The sequence below is a fragment of the Megalobrama amblycephala genome, linkage group LG2 (genome assembly GCF_018812025.1).
Source record: "Megalobrama amblycephala isolate DHTTF-2021 linkage group LG2, ASM1881202v1, whole genome shotgun sequence".
NCBI lineage: Eukaryota > Metazoa > Chordata > Actinopteri > Cypriniformes > Xenocyprididae > Megalobrama > Megalobrama amblycephala.
The window spans coordinates 36,896,376-36,910,708 of record NC_063045.1 but is presented as its reverse complement, the minus strand read 5'-3'; the positions used below and the strand labels follow the sequence as shown (position 1 = coordinate 36,910,708).

The following is a 14,333-nucleotide window of genomic DNA, read 5'->3' as shown; positions in this document are numbered from 1 at the left end:
ATGATTTGTAAGTACTTTATTACTGTATACTTAGCAATTTTTAAATTATTATAAAGTGCAAGATATAGGATGACTACTACTTCTACAATAACCAATTATTTTTTCCTTACATTTCCTCTAAATGGTTTTCAAAAAAATAAACACTACAGAACTATAGTATTATGCTGTACCTTAATGCCTTATGTATAATTGCTGTAGACAGTCTGTCAGAATTGCATGAAACTGAGGAGAGAAATGAAACTATTCAAAGTTACATTTTAAAGAAGTGTCTAAATTTAGAATACTTAGCTGACCACAAAAACAGATCCACCCTCAGTAATATTGCACCACAAATTTTACATTACTGATAAGCAAGATAATATTAGCAGGCTATACAACAGGAAAGTGATGCTATTGTAAGAAGTGGAATAGTTACTTTTTTGAATGAAAGATCAAAAGGATAAACAATGCAGATTTATTTTCACAGCCACCTTTGCTCATAATTACTAAGGGTGCCAATAATTGTGGAGGGCACTGTACATATATATATGTATATATATAAAGATGACCATCTGTGTTTGATGTTTTGTAATGCCTAGAACTTTCTATGGGCTTCAGGTTTATGAATGTTTATGTGTGTATTTATGTCTGTGTGACTGAGAGAAAGAGAAAGTATCTCTGAGTTAGTTACACTAATGTAAAAATGATTGTTCTTATTGTATATATTCTAATAAAATCATTGCTTTTTCTATAATCAGTTGGAGAGTTTTGAACTGTAACAATGGAATATTTATGATTCATATATAACATATTAGTGTAGCAATGCATCACATTACTCAATTTCTTTATAGAAACATTCATAAAAACAGAATTGAGCAGTGTAGTCCTTCCTTTTCTCCTTTGTGTTGTTTTATGCACAGTATATGCGGGGTGATCGGGGTGTGGAAATGAATTCTTCATGATTAAGGACCCAAGTATGTGAACAGAGAAGCAGGCAGTGTGTGGAAAGAGAAGCCTAACTTTAGCTCTTATAAATAATTCAAATGCAGTGAGAGATTGACTGCTCCGGACAGCTCTGGTTTTTCCTCCTAGTAAGCACAGAAACTAATGGTGGTTCGATCTCCTTCAAGAGGTCATTTGATTGGAGCTCTGAGGCCTGAACATGCTAATCTTTCTAGATGGTTGTTTATTTTCCCACATTTCTTTCATTTCAAGTGGTTCTTAACCCATTTAGGGGATGGACCACCTAATAAGTAAAACAAAAATTGTGGAATACATAATTATTCAAATCTTATGTTGGGGTCTTCTTGGTCATCTTTTTAACCAACCCTGTCTTTAGACAGTTTGCTTTTGTTCTTCTCTGAAATGAACTAAGACTGCTACTGATACTAAATCTACATAAGCCAACCATTCGCAAGCTAAGAATTTGGAATGAACATCTACTTATATTGACGCTTATCACTTATGTTATATTATTGAAGTGAGAAAACAGAAACAATTTGTAATAAAATTTGTTTACACAAGTTAATTGTTTTATTACACAATTAACTGTTATTAACTGATGATTAATTCAGTGTTGGTGCTTTTTGGCCAATATATTTTTTATTAAGGACTGTTTTTTTGTTGTTGTATTTTAAACCATGCAATAACCACTGGGAACCTTTCACGGACCACCAGTGGTCCAGAGTTTGAGATCAGCTCTATTTTTAAAGTTTCACTTCAATTTTTCTTGCTCATACACCTGGTAAACGGTCTTGATCAGAGATCTTATATGTCCACTAAGCTCTCAGTTACTGTATTTAAACTAACTAAAATCCTGTTGTAACATGGGAGAAAAGGTCTTGAATAATGGAAGTGCTGGTAAACTAGTACAGTGAGTGATCCTCTCTGTCTTGTCTGGAATGTCCTTTAGATAAAGAGGGTTTCAGCCCATGTTTTCTAGGTCATTGTTCCTTTGCACTTCTCCTCCAGGGCTGAGAAACTGTGTCTCGTCTTTCTCTTGCAAGCTCTTAATGTAAAACAGACACAGGCCTCTCCCTCAGATCAGATTAGATAAAGGTTAATAACGAAGTGAGAGAAAAACTTGCACAGACTGTGAAGGATCATAAACAACCATAATTGACAGACCAACACACTAAGACATTCAAATGTATAATGTATCTTTATATCTGTAATGGAATTCAGCAGATTCAGAATACTGTTCAAAAGACACAAATGCCTTCAAATCTACTCTTATTTAGCATCACCACAGGTCATAGTCCATGGAATGAGTCCATACCAGAACAGAGAGCATATCAGTACAGGCACACAATTACAAGTTAGTAATCTATGTGGTTTTATTTCGACTAAGCCAATTAAAATGTAAACTTAAAATTGTGGTTATGTTGCGAGGGTTTCAGGACAACTGAAACCAATTTCGACCGTTATGTATAATCAGATTATATGATTTTACTCAATAATGAAGTCTACATTTTAAGGACCATTGTCAATTTCTGGCACACGTTTTCATCATTATTTTTGTTTGTAACTCAAAGCCACCCCAAACACTCTTACAAGACATTAACTATATTTTTCATGAATCTATAATAAAAAGGATGCTTATTTGTTTCATTTCAGTTCTGGCCAGTTGATTTCCTAAGCCTGATCATACATGTCCAGGGCTTCCTCCAACTTGCCTGTGATTTTCTGAAAGAAAATGATCTGCTGCTGTAAGAAATGTTGCATCTGTGCCTTGAAATCACGTACACGTATGCGATGAAAGTGCTGGATCTCGGCTAGCGTAGCGCAGGAGATGATGTTGCAGCGGTCATTGATGCCTCCACCTGCAGTGCCATCTTTTTCCTCTCCGTGTTTCTGGCTCTCCTTGGCCTTGGTGAGGGCACCTGAAGAAAGACAGAGGACGGAAAAGAACAAGGAAAACAATGGTTCAGTTAAAAGTCAATAACACGCAATCACATCTGCAAAAACACACATGCACTCTGAGAGTTTTCAATTTTGAACACATTAAAATGCAAGATCAGACCAGTCATGGCTTTTGGGATTTAAGGCTTACGGCTCTCTTTGGAATTTCTTAAGAAGAAATCAATATTCCCTGTGCACTATATGTCATCTTGAAATTAATATTAGTAGTATTATTACATATTAGTACCTCTTACTTTTCTTAAATTCATGTTCCTGGTCTTATTGCACACGATTCATCAGTGCATTAGTATTACAAATGTTTGTCATTGGAATCTTGTATCAAAATGTATTAACTTTTTCTTCAAAACAATTTTCCTTTTTCCGCTGACTTCATGAATACCTTTTACTTTTTATCCCCCCTCCCCTCTAACCTGGCTCCATTTTGGTATGTAACCCATATTTTTCATAATCCAATCAATTCCAGATGGATAATATCCTGACATACGTTTTTTTTTTTCTTGTTTCATATGGAAGCTTGTTTCTGCCACAGAATTAAAAAAAAAGATAATTGTGGCTTTTTATCTCACAATTTAGACTTTTATTCTCACAATTGTGTAAAATAAAGTCAGAATTGCGTGATATGACGTCGCAATTGTGAGTTATAAAATCAGAATTGCGTGATAAAGTTGCAATTGCGTGTTATAAATTCAGAATTGCGTGATATGAAGTCGCAATTGCGAGTTATAAATCAGAATTGTGTTATAAAGTTAGAATTGCGAGATACAACTCTGACTTTTTCTCATAATTGCAAGTTTATATCTCACAATTGTTACTATAAATCACAATTGAGAGTTTATATCTCGCAATTCTGATTGCATGATATAGTCAAAATTGTGAGTTATATAGTCAGAATTGCTAAAAATTAGCTCACAATTCTGAGGAAAAAGTCAGAATTGCGCAATTGCAACCTTATATCATGCAATTGTGACTTTATATCATGCAATTGTGAGGAAAAAAAGTCAGAATTGTGAGATAAAAAGGTGCAATTACCCTTTTTATTTTTTATTCAGTGGCGGAAACAAGCTTCCATAGTTTTACTCTGAAGTGTCTGATCACGGAAGTAGAATAAGTTGTGAACGTCGTTTCACATTGACTTTACTTACACAATCACATATATTAGATCAAAAGTTTAGTTAGGGGATGTGTTATTACATCCAAGGAATCAGAATAACTACATCTGTGAGTTAAACTGTGAGTCACTGTGGTGTAAGCATTCAGTGCTACCCTGTGCTGGGGCCCTAAGCTTAGGATTAGAGCCTTCAACACAAAAGCTTTCCCAGTATCAGTTGTTTTATGAAGACAAGCAATTTCTCATACAAAACCGCATCAACAATTTACGTCATAAAAACCCAGACATATGATACTACAGAAAAGAATGACACAAGTCTATTTCATTTCACAACAAAGACAAAATAGATCAGTAAGAGGTATACACTTCCCCCACTAAAGGGATATGAGAATTACAACACCATACCAACACACATCTCAAGCTGCAAGAACTAGCAGGCCCCATATGCTCTCTCTCTTGCACCAGAGAGAGAGAGAAATCAGGACATGTCATTTGAAATACTGCCGAGAGCCTGTTACTATGTGCCATTTGCTATTAGGTATAAAAAGTTAATAAACTAAAAAAGCACACCATTTTACATGAGCAGCTTGCCTTCGCTCAAACACCATCCATCCATTTAAGTATAAATAAGATGCTTTTTTTAGTTTCATCAAATAGCGATTTACCATACTGATTAAAAAGGATAGTTCACCCAAAAATGAAAATTCTGTCATCATTTACTCACCCTCAAGTAGTTCCAAACCTGTATGAGTTTCTTTCTTCTGCTGAACATAAAGGAAGATATTTTAAAGAAAGTATGTAACCAGGCTGCTTTGGGGCACCATTGTAGGAAAAAAAATACTATGGAAGTCAATGGTGCCTCAGAACTGTTCAGTTTCCCATATTCTTCAAAATATCTTCCTTTATGTTCAGCAGAAGAAAGAAATGGATACAGGTTTGGAACAACTTGAGAGTGAGTAAATGATGACAGAATTTTCATTTTTGGGTGAACTATCCCTTTAAGTTTTCATTCAAATAATAACCTGACACTGGATAGATAGTGTCTTAAAGCTGATGGCATGCACATAAACTAATGACCTACTGACCTATATCCACATTTTATGGCATGCCATTCTGACAAGTGGTATTTGAGCAAACACATGAGAAAAATTCCAAACCTTTCTGAACATGGATAATGTCTGGAAAGTTTGCAAGGTGTCCCTGGTAGATCGCTAAAAGATCGGAAATTGGCTCCAAATCCTGACGAGGCTGCTCTGCAAAGTAATCCCCAATGGTCTCATAGACTTCTCCAGTGTGTGCCATGGCCTTGTTTAATGGATTTGAGTATAGTTGCTGGTCAAATTCAAAGGCCTGACTTAGAAGTCTGAAAGCCTGTCCAACTCTCTGATATTCCTTTTTAAAACCAGTGATCTGCTTTCTGGCAAATTCATTAATAGTGACGTTGACCTGTATGAGGTTTTCGTCCATTTTTTTGGTGAACGTTTTGAAACCATCTATGTTGCTTTCCACCTCTTGTAAGTCAAGCGGTAAAGCTGGAGGACAGATAGTGAGGAAGAAGTTAGCGCCGACCAAGTCGTCCTTCTCTGCTTTTCGCTTGCCTTGCTTCCAGGCTTTTTCATCGTTGCTGCTGCAGGTGAGGAAATGCTGGAAAACATCACACTTGGATAAAATAGGATGACTCGTCATGTGATTCATCCACCATATTAAACCTTTCCTCCTCTTAGAAATAAAATCCTCTTCAAATCGACCTGTGGCTTGTTTTTCTGGCAAGTGAGGGACCGAAATGACAGGGAACTTTTCCACAAGTCGAGCATAAAGCCAGTCAAAGTGCTTGTATCTTCTATTCACCTGGCTTTGAGTATGACTAGGTGTGAGTCCATAGGACATATAGCTCTTCATGCCTTTGAATTTGGTCTGTTTTGTAGGGTCATCGATAATGCAAGTGAATGGATATGGGTTATCTTGCCATTCTGGACCATACTGACCCATAACCACAAATATTTTGTCTCCATCTCTGACCAAACCTGAAGCTTCACCCAAAACGAAAGCCTCACCGCCTGACTTTACAAAGGTTGAAAACCTATTGAGATTTTTTCCAACTGTTCCTGTGCTTTTGGACTGTTGCCCACTACCACGTCGAGAAGCAGAAGTGCTTGTGCTGGTATATCCCGTTTGAGTATTCCCGCGTTTTTCAGGTGTTCCTCCGTGTTCCTCCGAGGTGACACTGTCATCCCAGTCATCGTCCCAATCCTCGTCGCTTCCTTGGCTCGTCTGAAAACTGTGTCGCTGTTGCTGAAGATGTCCCTGGTAAACAGCGGAATGAGTGGGTGTCGACTCGTTTGAGGTGTCCCTCCTCTGAGGACTTTGGTAGTAATAGTCCTGACTAGCGGATGTCCCGTTATCATGTAGTGATGTGTCAGTCCTCATGATCTCCACGTATGATGCGGGGAAGAGTCCTGTCTCACCTCTGCTGTTCGTGCCCTCCAACCAACCATCGACAACCTCTTCACTACACAATGTTAGAAGTTCATTCTCTGTCACAGATATCTCGCCGGGATTTTCAGAGATAAAGTCGTATAAAGCTCTCGCTCTGAGCGCCATAGTTGTGTGGAAACGCTTTTGGTAAACTCAGTTTCCAAAGTTACAATACACTCTCCGCGCCGTTCCGTTAAACCAACCTCTTCGGGAATTTACGCTCTCTGCTTTCTACCAAAACACGTCGAAAACTTTTAAAAACATTATCCAATGAAAACAGTATAAAACTCCTCTCAGAGGGTATTGAAAAAGTGGTTTTTGTGAACGCCTGCCTCTCTTCGCTGAATGCGCTCTGCGGTCCAGGGCAGAATAATCGAGGGTGGAGCCAATCAGAATAATCAGCCTGGGGCAAAGAATAAACCCCAGTACCCCCGTACACAAGTCACCGTGTCCAGCTATCAGACAAATTTAATACAGCCAACAAGGTCTAATCTTAAATAGACACACTACCTATGAAAAGTACATGAAAAATACTTCTAAAGGCTTCTACTTGTCTAACATGTACAACGTTTTCTACAAATATAGGGTATATTATACTACAATAGGTAGACTACAGTTTACTGTAGTAAAAACTAAAGTATATTTATTACAGTTTATCAGTTCACTATAGTTAATACTACAGTACGCTGTAGCATTCATTAACAAAGTGTTGTAAATACAGTATACTACAATTTACTATAGTATGGTTCACAAACACTATAGTATTTACTATAGTATTTTTTCACCTGGGGCACTTTTACAGAACATACTAAAGGCTGTTTATACCACGAAGAAAGCTTCATAATGCATTGTGCCACTGTCATATTACTGCACTGTGCTATGGCCTGTTCACCCAAATGAGTATTATTGGTTTCAAAACTTTGTATACCCAAATGAGTATTATTTGTTTCAAAACTTTGTATACATGAAACATGATGCAATAGGCCAATGTTACTATAACATTATAAGTAGAAAAACACAAAAGGTTATGCATTTGAAAAGAAGCTAGCATTCTCTATGGACACACGATCTCAGATTACACACAACACGGGTATGCTGTCACTCTCCTTGAAGAATAGTGTGTTACTTTAACCAGCAGAGGTCACTATCAAACAAATATCTGGCACCGTAAGTTCCTTGTCACGTGATGTAAAAGAACCAGTAGCCTTACAGATACGATCTCCTTATCACGTGATCGTTTAGACGTTCGCGAAACTAGCATTCTTCGCCATTAATATTAAACAAACTCCTTCATAACGTGAAAGAGCGTCGTAAGGGCAGTCGATTATATAGATATCGGTTTAAACACTCAGAAGACGTAAGAAACCGAAATAATTTCAATCCCCGTTGGATGAATGAACGTAACACGCAGCGTGACAATGACGTCACGTCGAAGTCGTGATGCTTGTGGCTCGCGAGCGCACAACAAACAGCGCCTCTCTCCGCCCACACCATTAAACTGTATTGCACTCGCTGTATCACGTCTGAGTCTGAATTTTTACGACTTAAAAATATATATAGGAATGTTTTTGAATATATTAAAAGCCTGAATCTTTTTTTTTTCTCGTCAGGACTTCTTTTATTCTCATAACCGTGCGTGGGACTTATAGAGGAAGAGGAGTGCACAGCTAACGCTGCTAGCCGCTTTATTAATATATTATTTTTCATATCTGAGAGGCGGGGATTCCAAAGCCGTCAAAAAATCGACTTTTGGATGCATTCAATTAACACCAGCGTTTCATTTCATAGTCGCCCTAACTCAGGACTTCTATTTTCCGTAGACAACAGCAAGAAGCTATCGGGGAATTACATGGATTACCTGGTAGAGTATTCTTTTAATTCTTTTTGAAGATGGCCAGAGCCTGTAGGATCAGGTGTTTTGTTTTCATCGCTGCTCCCACAAATTATCAGTCTTCATCGGTTTTGTTTCTGAACAGTTGTTCTGTTCTGTTTTGAACTATTACAAATATATACTCAGTGTGTGGGTGAAGTCACTTACAGTTTCTTGTTTATTTTGCTTACAAACAAACCTAAGCCAATAGAGGAGGGCATCCAGAAAGGATAGCAGTTCTGAGCACTGAGCTTTCCTGTTATATCAACAAATTTTGGTCATGTCTGCTAGCTTTATAGCTCTTTTTGTTCTGTTTCTTTAGGGAAAAAATGTAAACATTTATGTAGTTAGATAAGTATACAGTTTTCACTTTAGATGTGAAGTTTGCTGCAAGATATGATAATTTATTTAGTCTGCAAATCTAATTTTATTGGCTGCACTGATCACAAATCAGGTAACAAGACTTGTGCATGTATTAAAGAAAACTCACATGAGGGTGAGTAAATGATGACATAAATATGGATGAACTATGCCACCGTAAAATCAAATTGGACAATTGTTGTTTTTTTTAATGGAATATTGCAGTATTTATTATAACTGATTTATCCGCGCATATCATTTTTTAAAAATCAATGTGCCCTTGTAATCAAATTAACTTCCCCTCCTCCCTCTTGGACATCTCTTCTCTGATGACGTGTTTACTGGCGCGAGGGCGGGACTTCCTGTCACTCACATGAGATCCACCAATAGCAAACCACGACCATCAAATCATCCAATCAACTCCCCATGGACAAAATCATTACATTTATTCATGCTCAAGAAGTCGTTTCACTCTGACGTACATCACAATAGAGAAGAAAAGACTATTGCAACTTCCGTTTCATGCCTATTTAATTAAGTGTTCTGGTAATTTTTCATTCATTTTTAGCAAACTTAAGTTTAACAAAACATGTTTACACCCTTTAAAGTGATTCTTGCAATCTTTTATATTTTTATAATCTTTTACTGTCTATTCAGTTCAGTACATTTGAGATTTATTTTCATTTCATAATGACACCAACAATCAAATGTAGAGTTGTCAAAAGTCAGTACTGAAGTTTTAAAAATATGGCGCTTTGAGCGCGGTTGAGCAGATTCGTAAACACCTCTGATTGGCCGTTGTGTTCACGCATTCATCTGATATGTCTATGATTGGCTACAATGATCAACGCACACATAGGAGTGTTTGAAAGCACACGGAAGTGTTTGAATTTGAAAGCGGGAGCAGGAACTCTGGTCCGCGATAGACATCTGCTTTCAAACGCTCCCGTGTGTATCTGTGCAAGCGCTCAGTGAAGAACGTCATTGATGACTATCATTGATGACTATTGATGTTTTTGAAGCATTGATCATTGAAGCCAATCACAGACGTATCCGATGAGCACGTGAAACACAATAGCCAATCAGAGGTGTTTACGAATCTGCTCAACAGCGCTCAAAGCGTCACATTTTTTAAATTTCAGTACTGACTTGGTACCGAAGTCGGTCCTTTTGACAGCTCTAGTCACATGTCTTGTGATTATCACAACTGAACTCCATTAATGAATGTACCTTGGATGATGTTTGGTCACAGATCACATCTAATCTTTTTTTTATATAACATTGTTTATTATCAGCTTATTTGGCCTCGGAGTGAACTCTTTCAAAGTCCTTTTTTGCACCTTTCGTGTTACATAATTAGCTTACAATATCAAATGTCTGATAATAACAGTTTAATGAATATACTGTATTGTCATGTTGGTGCCGCTCCACAGCGTGACAGAATTTAATTCCGGTGCCAGCAAATTTCTCGCACATTCGGTGCTTTGATACTTGGACATATGCATTGAGGTCACAGGGGTGTTTCCTTTGGGATGTTCCGGTCAGGATTCTCAGAATAGAACCATTTCCTCAAGAAACAGTGCTGAAAAGAGACTGAAAGGGCTGGCGGGGTGTAGATTAGGAACGTAGTTGATTATGTATTTTTGTCCTGACAAATCCCACTTTTGACTTTGGGTCAGTAAGGACGAGAGGATGTAGTCAGACCCCTTTTCTCATTAGGTTCATGTTTGATAGATCATAAAATAGAAGGGCCCCTGAACTTGTACTTCTTGGGTATGACCTATTTTTATTTCACTAGAATGTGGAAAGTGGGTTTGACTACAACAAACCACATGTGCACACCAATACAAGCATATCTTCAGGTTGTACACAACTGTAAACAGATTTTATGCCATTTTCAACAACAGGGGGCATAGAAAAAGGTTTTAGCGAGCTCAGTGAAAGCTTTATCAATGTCAGCTCCTGGGATTTCATGGCTTGCATAGTTGGCTTCCCTCTCCCCAAAATGGGTGGAGCTTAAACCTTTGCCTTTGTAGTTGGCATGGAAACCACATCATTGTATCTACGTTTCTGGTATGTTTTTTCCAGAGCAGCGCGTTTCCTTCACGCTTTTTATGTGCTCACTGTCCGGGGCCAATGGTCTTAGTGTTTGTTCTAACTGTTCAGGTTTCAGTTCATTCTTTTTGGTATCCCCATGGTTTTTCATTATTAAAGGACACTGTGCATTCAGTGCAGAATCTTAGCTCAGTTTAATTATGGATCTGGCCTCATTTGGTCTGTGGTCTGCTTATTTTGAAACGAATGGGTGCAACAATGATCCTATTGTGTTCTGTTTTGTTCCCTCTCTCTGTATGGTAAATTTGTGCGTGGAATCTCAATGCATTTTAGCATTTGTCCAACAGCCGTTTTGGTGGTTCTCTTATTAAATAAAGCCGGATCGCAATCGCGTATAGCAGCTGCTGCATTCATTTAATCCCTTCGAATGTTATTCATTTTACGGGCAACCAAGCTAATTTACAGCCAAACCGGAAGCTTTATGTAATGGTTTACTGAAGAACTGAGGTCAGGCATGAGCAGGGAGCAGGTTACTAATTTCTGGGCAGTTAAGCACAATTTTATTTTACATGTTTTTCATTGCTCTCATATCATATGTAAAATAATGTAACACAGTAGGCCTTTTTTTCATTTATTGCATGCTCATTTGCCCTATTTTTACATTTAGATTACCTTTACCATCATCTGATGCTTTATATTTTTGATATATACTACCATTCAAAAGTTTGTTGTCAGTAAGATTTTTAAAAAAAAAAAGAAATTATATAATTCAGCCAGGATGGATTAAATTGATCAGTAGTGACAGTAAAGACTTTCACATTGTTATAAAAGATTTACTTCTAATAAATGATGAAGTATTAAATAAAAACTTTCTATTCATCAAAGAATCCTGAAAAAAATGTATCATGGTTTTCACAAAAAAAAAAAAAAAAATGTTTTCAACATTGATAATAATAAGAAATGTTCTTATTTTAAGCACCAAATCAGCATATAAGATAATGAATAAATTACATTTTAAAAAATATTAAAATATATTACAATTTTAACAGTTTTACTGTTTTTACTAATAAATTCAGCCATGGCGAGCATAAGAGACTTATACTTGAAATATTACTAATTAAAATATTACTAACCACAAACTTTTGAACAGTCATGTATATTTTATTTAAAATGGTTTGTAATTTCTAATCTCAGCTCTAATCTCTACCAGGCCCATTTCTACCACCCATCGTACCACCTCCCCTCAAAGAGTATTTGAAATAAAGTGTCTTTAGTATCCTAAAGAGTAATGCAGTTTCTGGTTATACTAATGGACTTTTATTGTCGTATCTCATGGACATAGATATTGTAAGTGAAACTGGATCAATGGCAAATGGATTTTATGTTAATGGTTAGTGCTGTGCTATTGCATTTTATGACTGAATCAACGACTATTCCCTCTTCTTATGGAAATTGTTAAAGCTATTAAGCTAAAAAGTTATAGTTATTATGTTTTTATGTTTCATTGTTGACTGCTGTATTTTTCATGTGAAAAATCATATTGGCTCATGGAAAAATATGTGTCCTGGAACATTGTGTTTAAATTGTTTGTTTAACTTTCACCCTGGTGAGCATTAAAGCCTTGGTTTGCATTTAACTGCCAAAAGCAACAGCAGTAGTTGTGAGCTCGGCTGTCTGTTCAAGCGAGAGAGCAAGTCAGGCAATGCAATGAGGAAGTCAGTTACTCGAGGTAAAGATCCAATGATTTACTTCTATAAAGACGCTTTATTGGCCGTTGCAATTACGTTTGATTTCCTGCGAACATGGTCACTGTTGGGTTTTGGATGAGTTCCTGTGTGCCAATGTCCTTAAAATGGTTGTTAACTGGTCTTTTTTAGCAGAGATGAAATGTTTTTAAAGTCAAATTTCTCTTGGGGAAAAAAAGAAGAAGATTGGAAGTATGTTTCCTTTTTTTGTAACTTTAACCTTACACTTGAACTTGTTGCCCTGTGCTTTTGGACTGGATTATGCACTGATGCTTTTAAACAATCATCTCTGTATCCATCTCTTAATTGCTTAAAACCATAGGAGACCATCCGAGCACATGCATCTCACTCATTTGCAGCACCAGTGCTTCCATGGTACAATTTAACTCTAAAAGTTTATCACCAGAGAGTCCAATTTCTGCTCTTCCTAATTGCTTTATAATTAGCTTCAGTGTGTTAGGTTTCCAAAACTCTCAGGCACTCCAAAATTAGAGCAGCCTTCTCCCTGTTGTGTTTTCAAACTATCACAGCTTGGATAAAATTGAGAGGTTTGACACAGAAGCTCTTGAGGTGGCTTATGCTCTCAGGTGGACTCGCCCTGATCGATTATCTGTCTGTTCTGACTTGTGGCTTTTGCTCACAGTATGTCATTTGGGCACTGGGGCACAAGTTTCCTCTTCTCTATGTGTCTTTGGATTTCCTAGCAGCGTTTGGAAACTTCATGGCATGCTCTCTCTATCATGTTACATATGATAGAGAGTCCTTCCCTTAGCGTTCAGTTCCTCTGGGCTCTTCCCACAGAAGGAGGTTCTCCCTCATTGGTGTCTCTGTAGCTGATAGGAGCTCAATCTCTGCTCTACATCCTTAGGTAGTTTACAGAAATCTATAGTCTGGAGAAAGCTGTAGTGCGTTGTGTTTCCAGTAGATTTTTTAAAATAAATTTACTAAATAGTGACAGTTTTTGTCTTTCATGTTTTGTCAGGAGGTGACCTGCAAAGATCTGACCCCAAATCACCCACTGATAAAATCAACATGAAGAACATCTCTCTCCTTAGTCAGGACTTGTTTATGTTCTCTGTTTTAATTTTCTTATTTTAATTATTTTATGTTCTCAATTTTAAATGATTATGTGGCTGCATGGTTAGCTCTATGGTAATGATCTTATTAATGTAATCAAATAGATGAAAATTTTAGATTCTGGTTGGGTGATCTTCACCCAGATCTATTAAACACTGCATGAAATGGTTTGGTGATCGCAGTATTCTTTTGTGTGTAAATATACAGTATTTCCTATTGAAACGCTCAAAACGCTCAACTTTTTTTTGTTAAATAACCAGGCTTTTGTTTGGACAAAAATATATGGATATGCCCATTAGTCCAAGATGTGTCATCAGTATTTTCGGTCTGTTTTCCCAAAATATAAAGACTTTTGAATGTATCTGCTAATTGCATTGAATTTTGTACACAAGCTTTGGTCTCAAAGCACAGAGACATGGACTAAAAGCCACAAAACTCCTAAAAGAGGTCTTTAAGCTTATGTAATGTGGGTTATTTGTGCCCTGTGTGATCTAGTTTCAGTGCTAATGGTGTGTTAAATTGTCGGTTTATCAGACTGATCTTTTAATGGATGCTCTTAGGTCACTAGTCACAGTGACTCTCATGTTTATTCAACAGGCTCAAGTCCATTTTGATTTAAAGGCCATGACAAACCTCACTGCTTGAAAAGTAGAGCATTCAGTCAAACCTGAGAAGCCCAAAGGCTATGCACCTGTTCTTCTGTTTTACCCACAGAAGGCCCGGCAACCGACCACCCACAGTC

General features: G+C 37.2%; 2 protein-coding genes across 5 annotated transcripts in view; one reads left to right on the top strand and one right to left on the bottom strand.

The window, feature by feature from the left end:
* Positions 1-2,124: 2,124 nt before the first annotated feature.
* On the bottom strand, positions 2,125-6,865 carry snx18b (sorting nexin 18b). The gene is made up of 2 exons (XM_048173755.1): positions 5,167-6,865; positions 2,125-2,861 (listed from the first exon to the last, which is right to left on the bottom strand). The coding sequence occupies exons 1-2, from the start codon at positions 6,608-6,610 to the stop codon at positions 2,614-2,616; spliced, it is 1,692 nt and encodes a 563-aa protein (XP_048029712.1). The 5' UTR covers positions 6,611-6,865; the 3' UTR covers positions 2,125-2,613.
* A 932-nt stretch (positions 6,866-7,797) lies between these two features.
* arl15b (ADP-ribosylation factor-like 15b) overlaps positions 7,798-14,333 on the top strand; it is a 58,925-nt gene continuing 52,389 nt past the window's right edge. Inside the window, exon 1 of one of the 4 annotated variants that reach the window (XM_048173794.1) lies at positions 7,798-8,345. In XM_048173794.1, the coding sequence (XP_048029751.1) occupies positions 8,238-8,345 (108 nt within the window). In that variant the 5' untranslated portion in view covers positions 7,798-8,237. The remainder of the gene's footprint in view (positions 8,346-14,333) is intronic. The other 3 variants (XM_048173784.1, XR_007182394.1, XM_048173768.1) reach the window with 3 other exon arrangements.

Bases quoted from the DNA above. Each gene is read 5' to 3' on its own strand.
- snx18b (XM_048173755.1), bottom strand. From the start codon at position 6,610: ATGGCGCTCAGAGCGAGAGCTTTATACGACTTTATCTCTGAAAATCCC. The intron at 2,862-5,166 runs GTTTGGAATTTT...GTCTTTCTTCAG, and splicing joins CATTATCCATGTTCAGAAAG to GTGCCCTCACCAAGGCCAAG.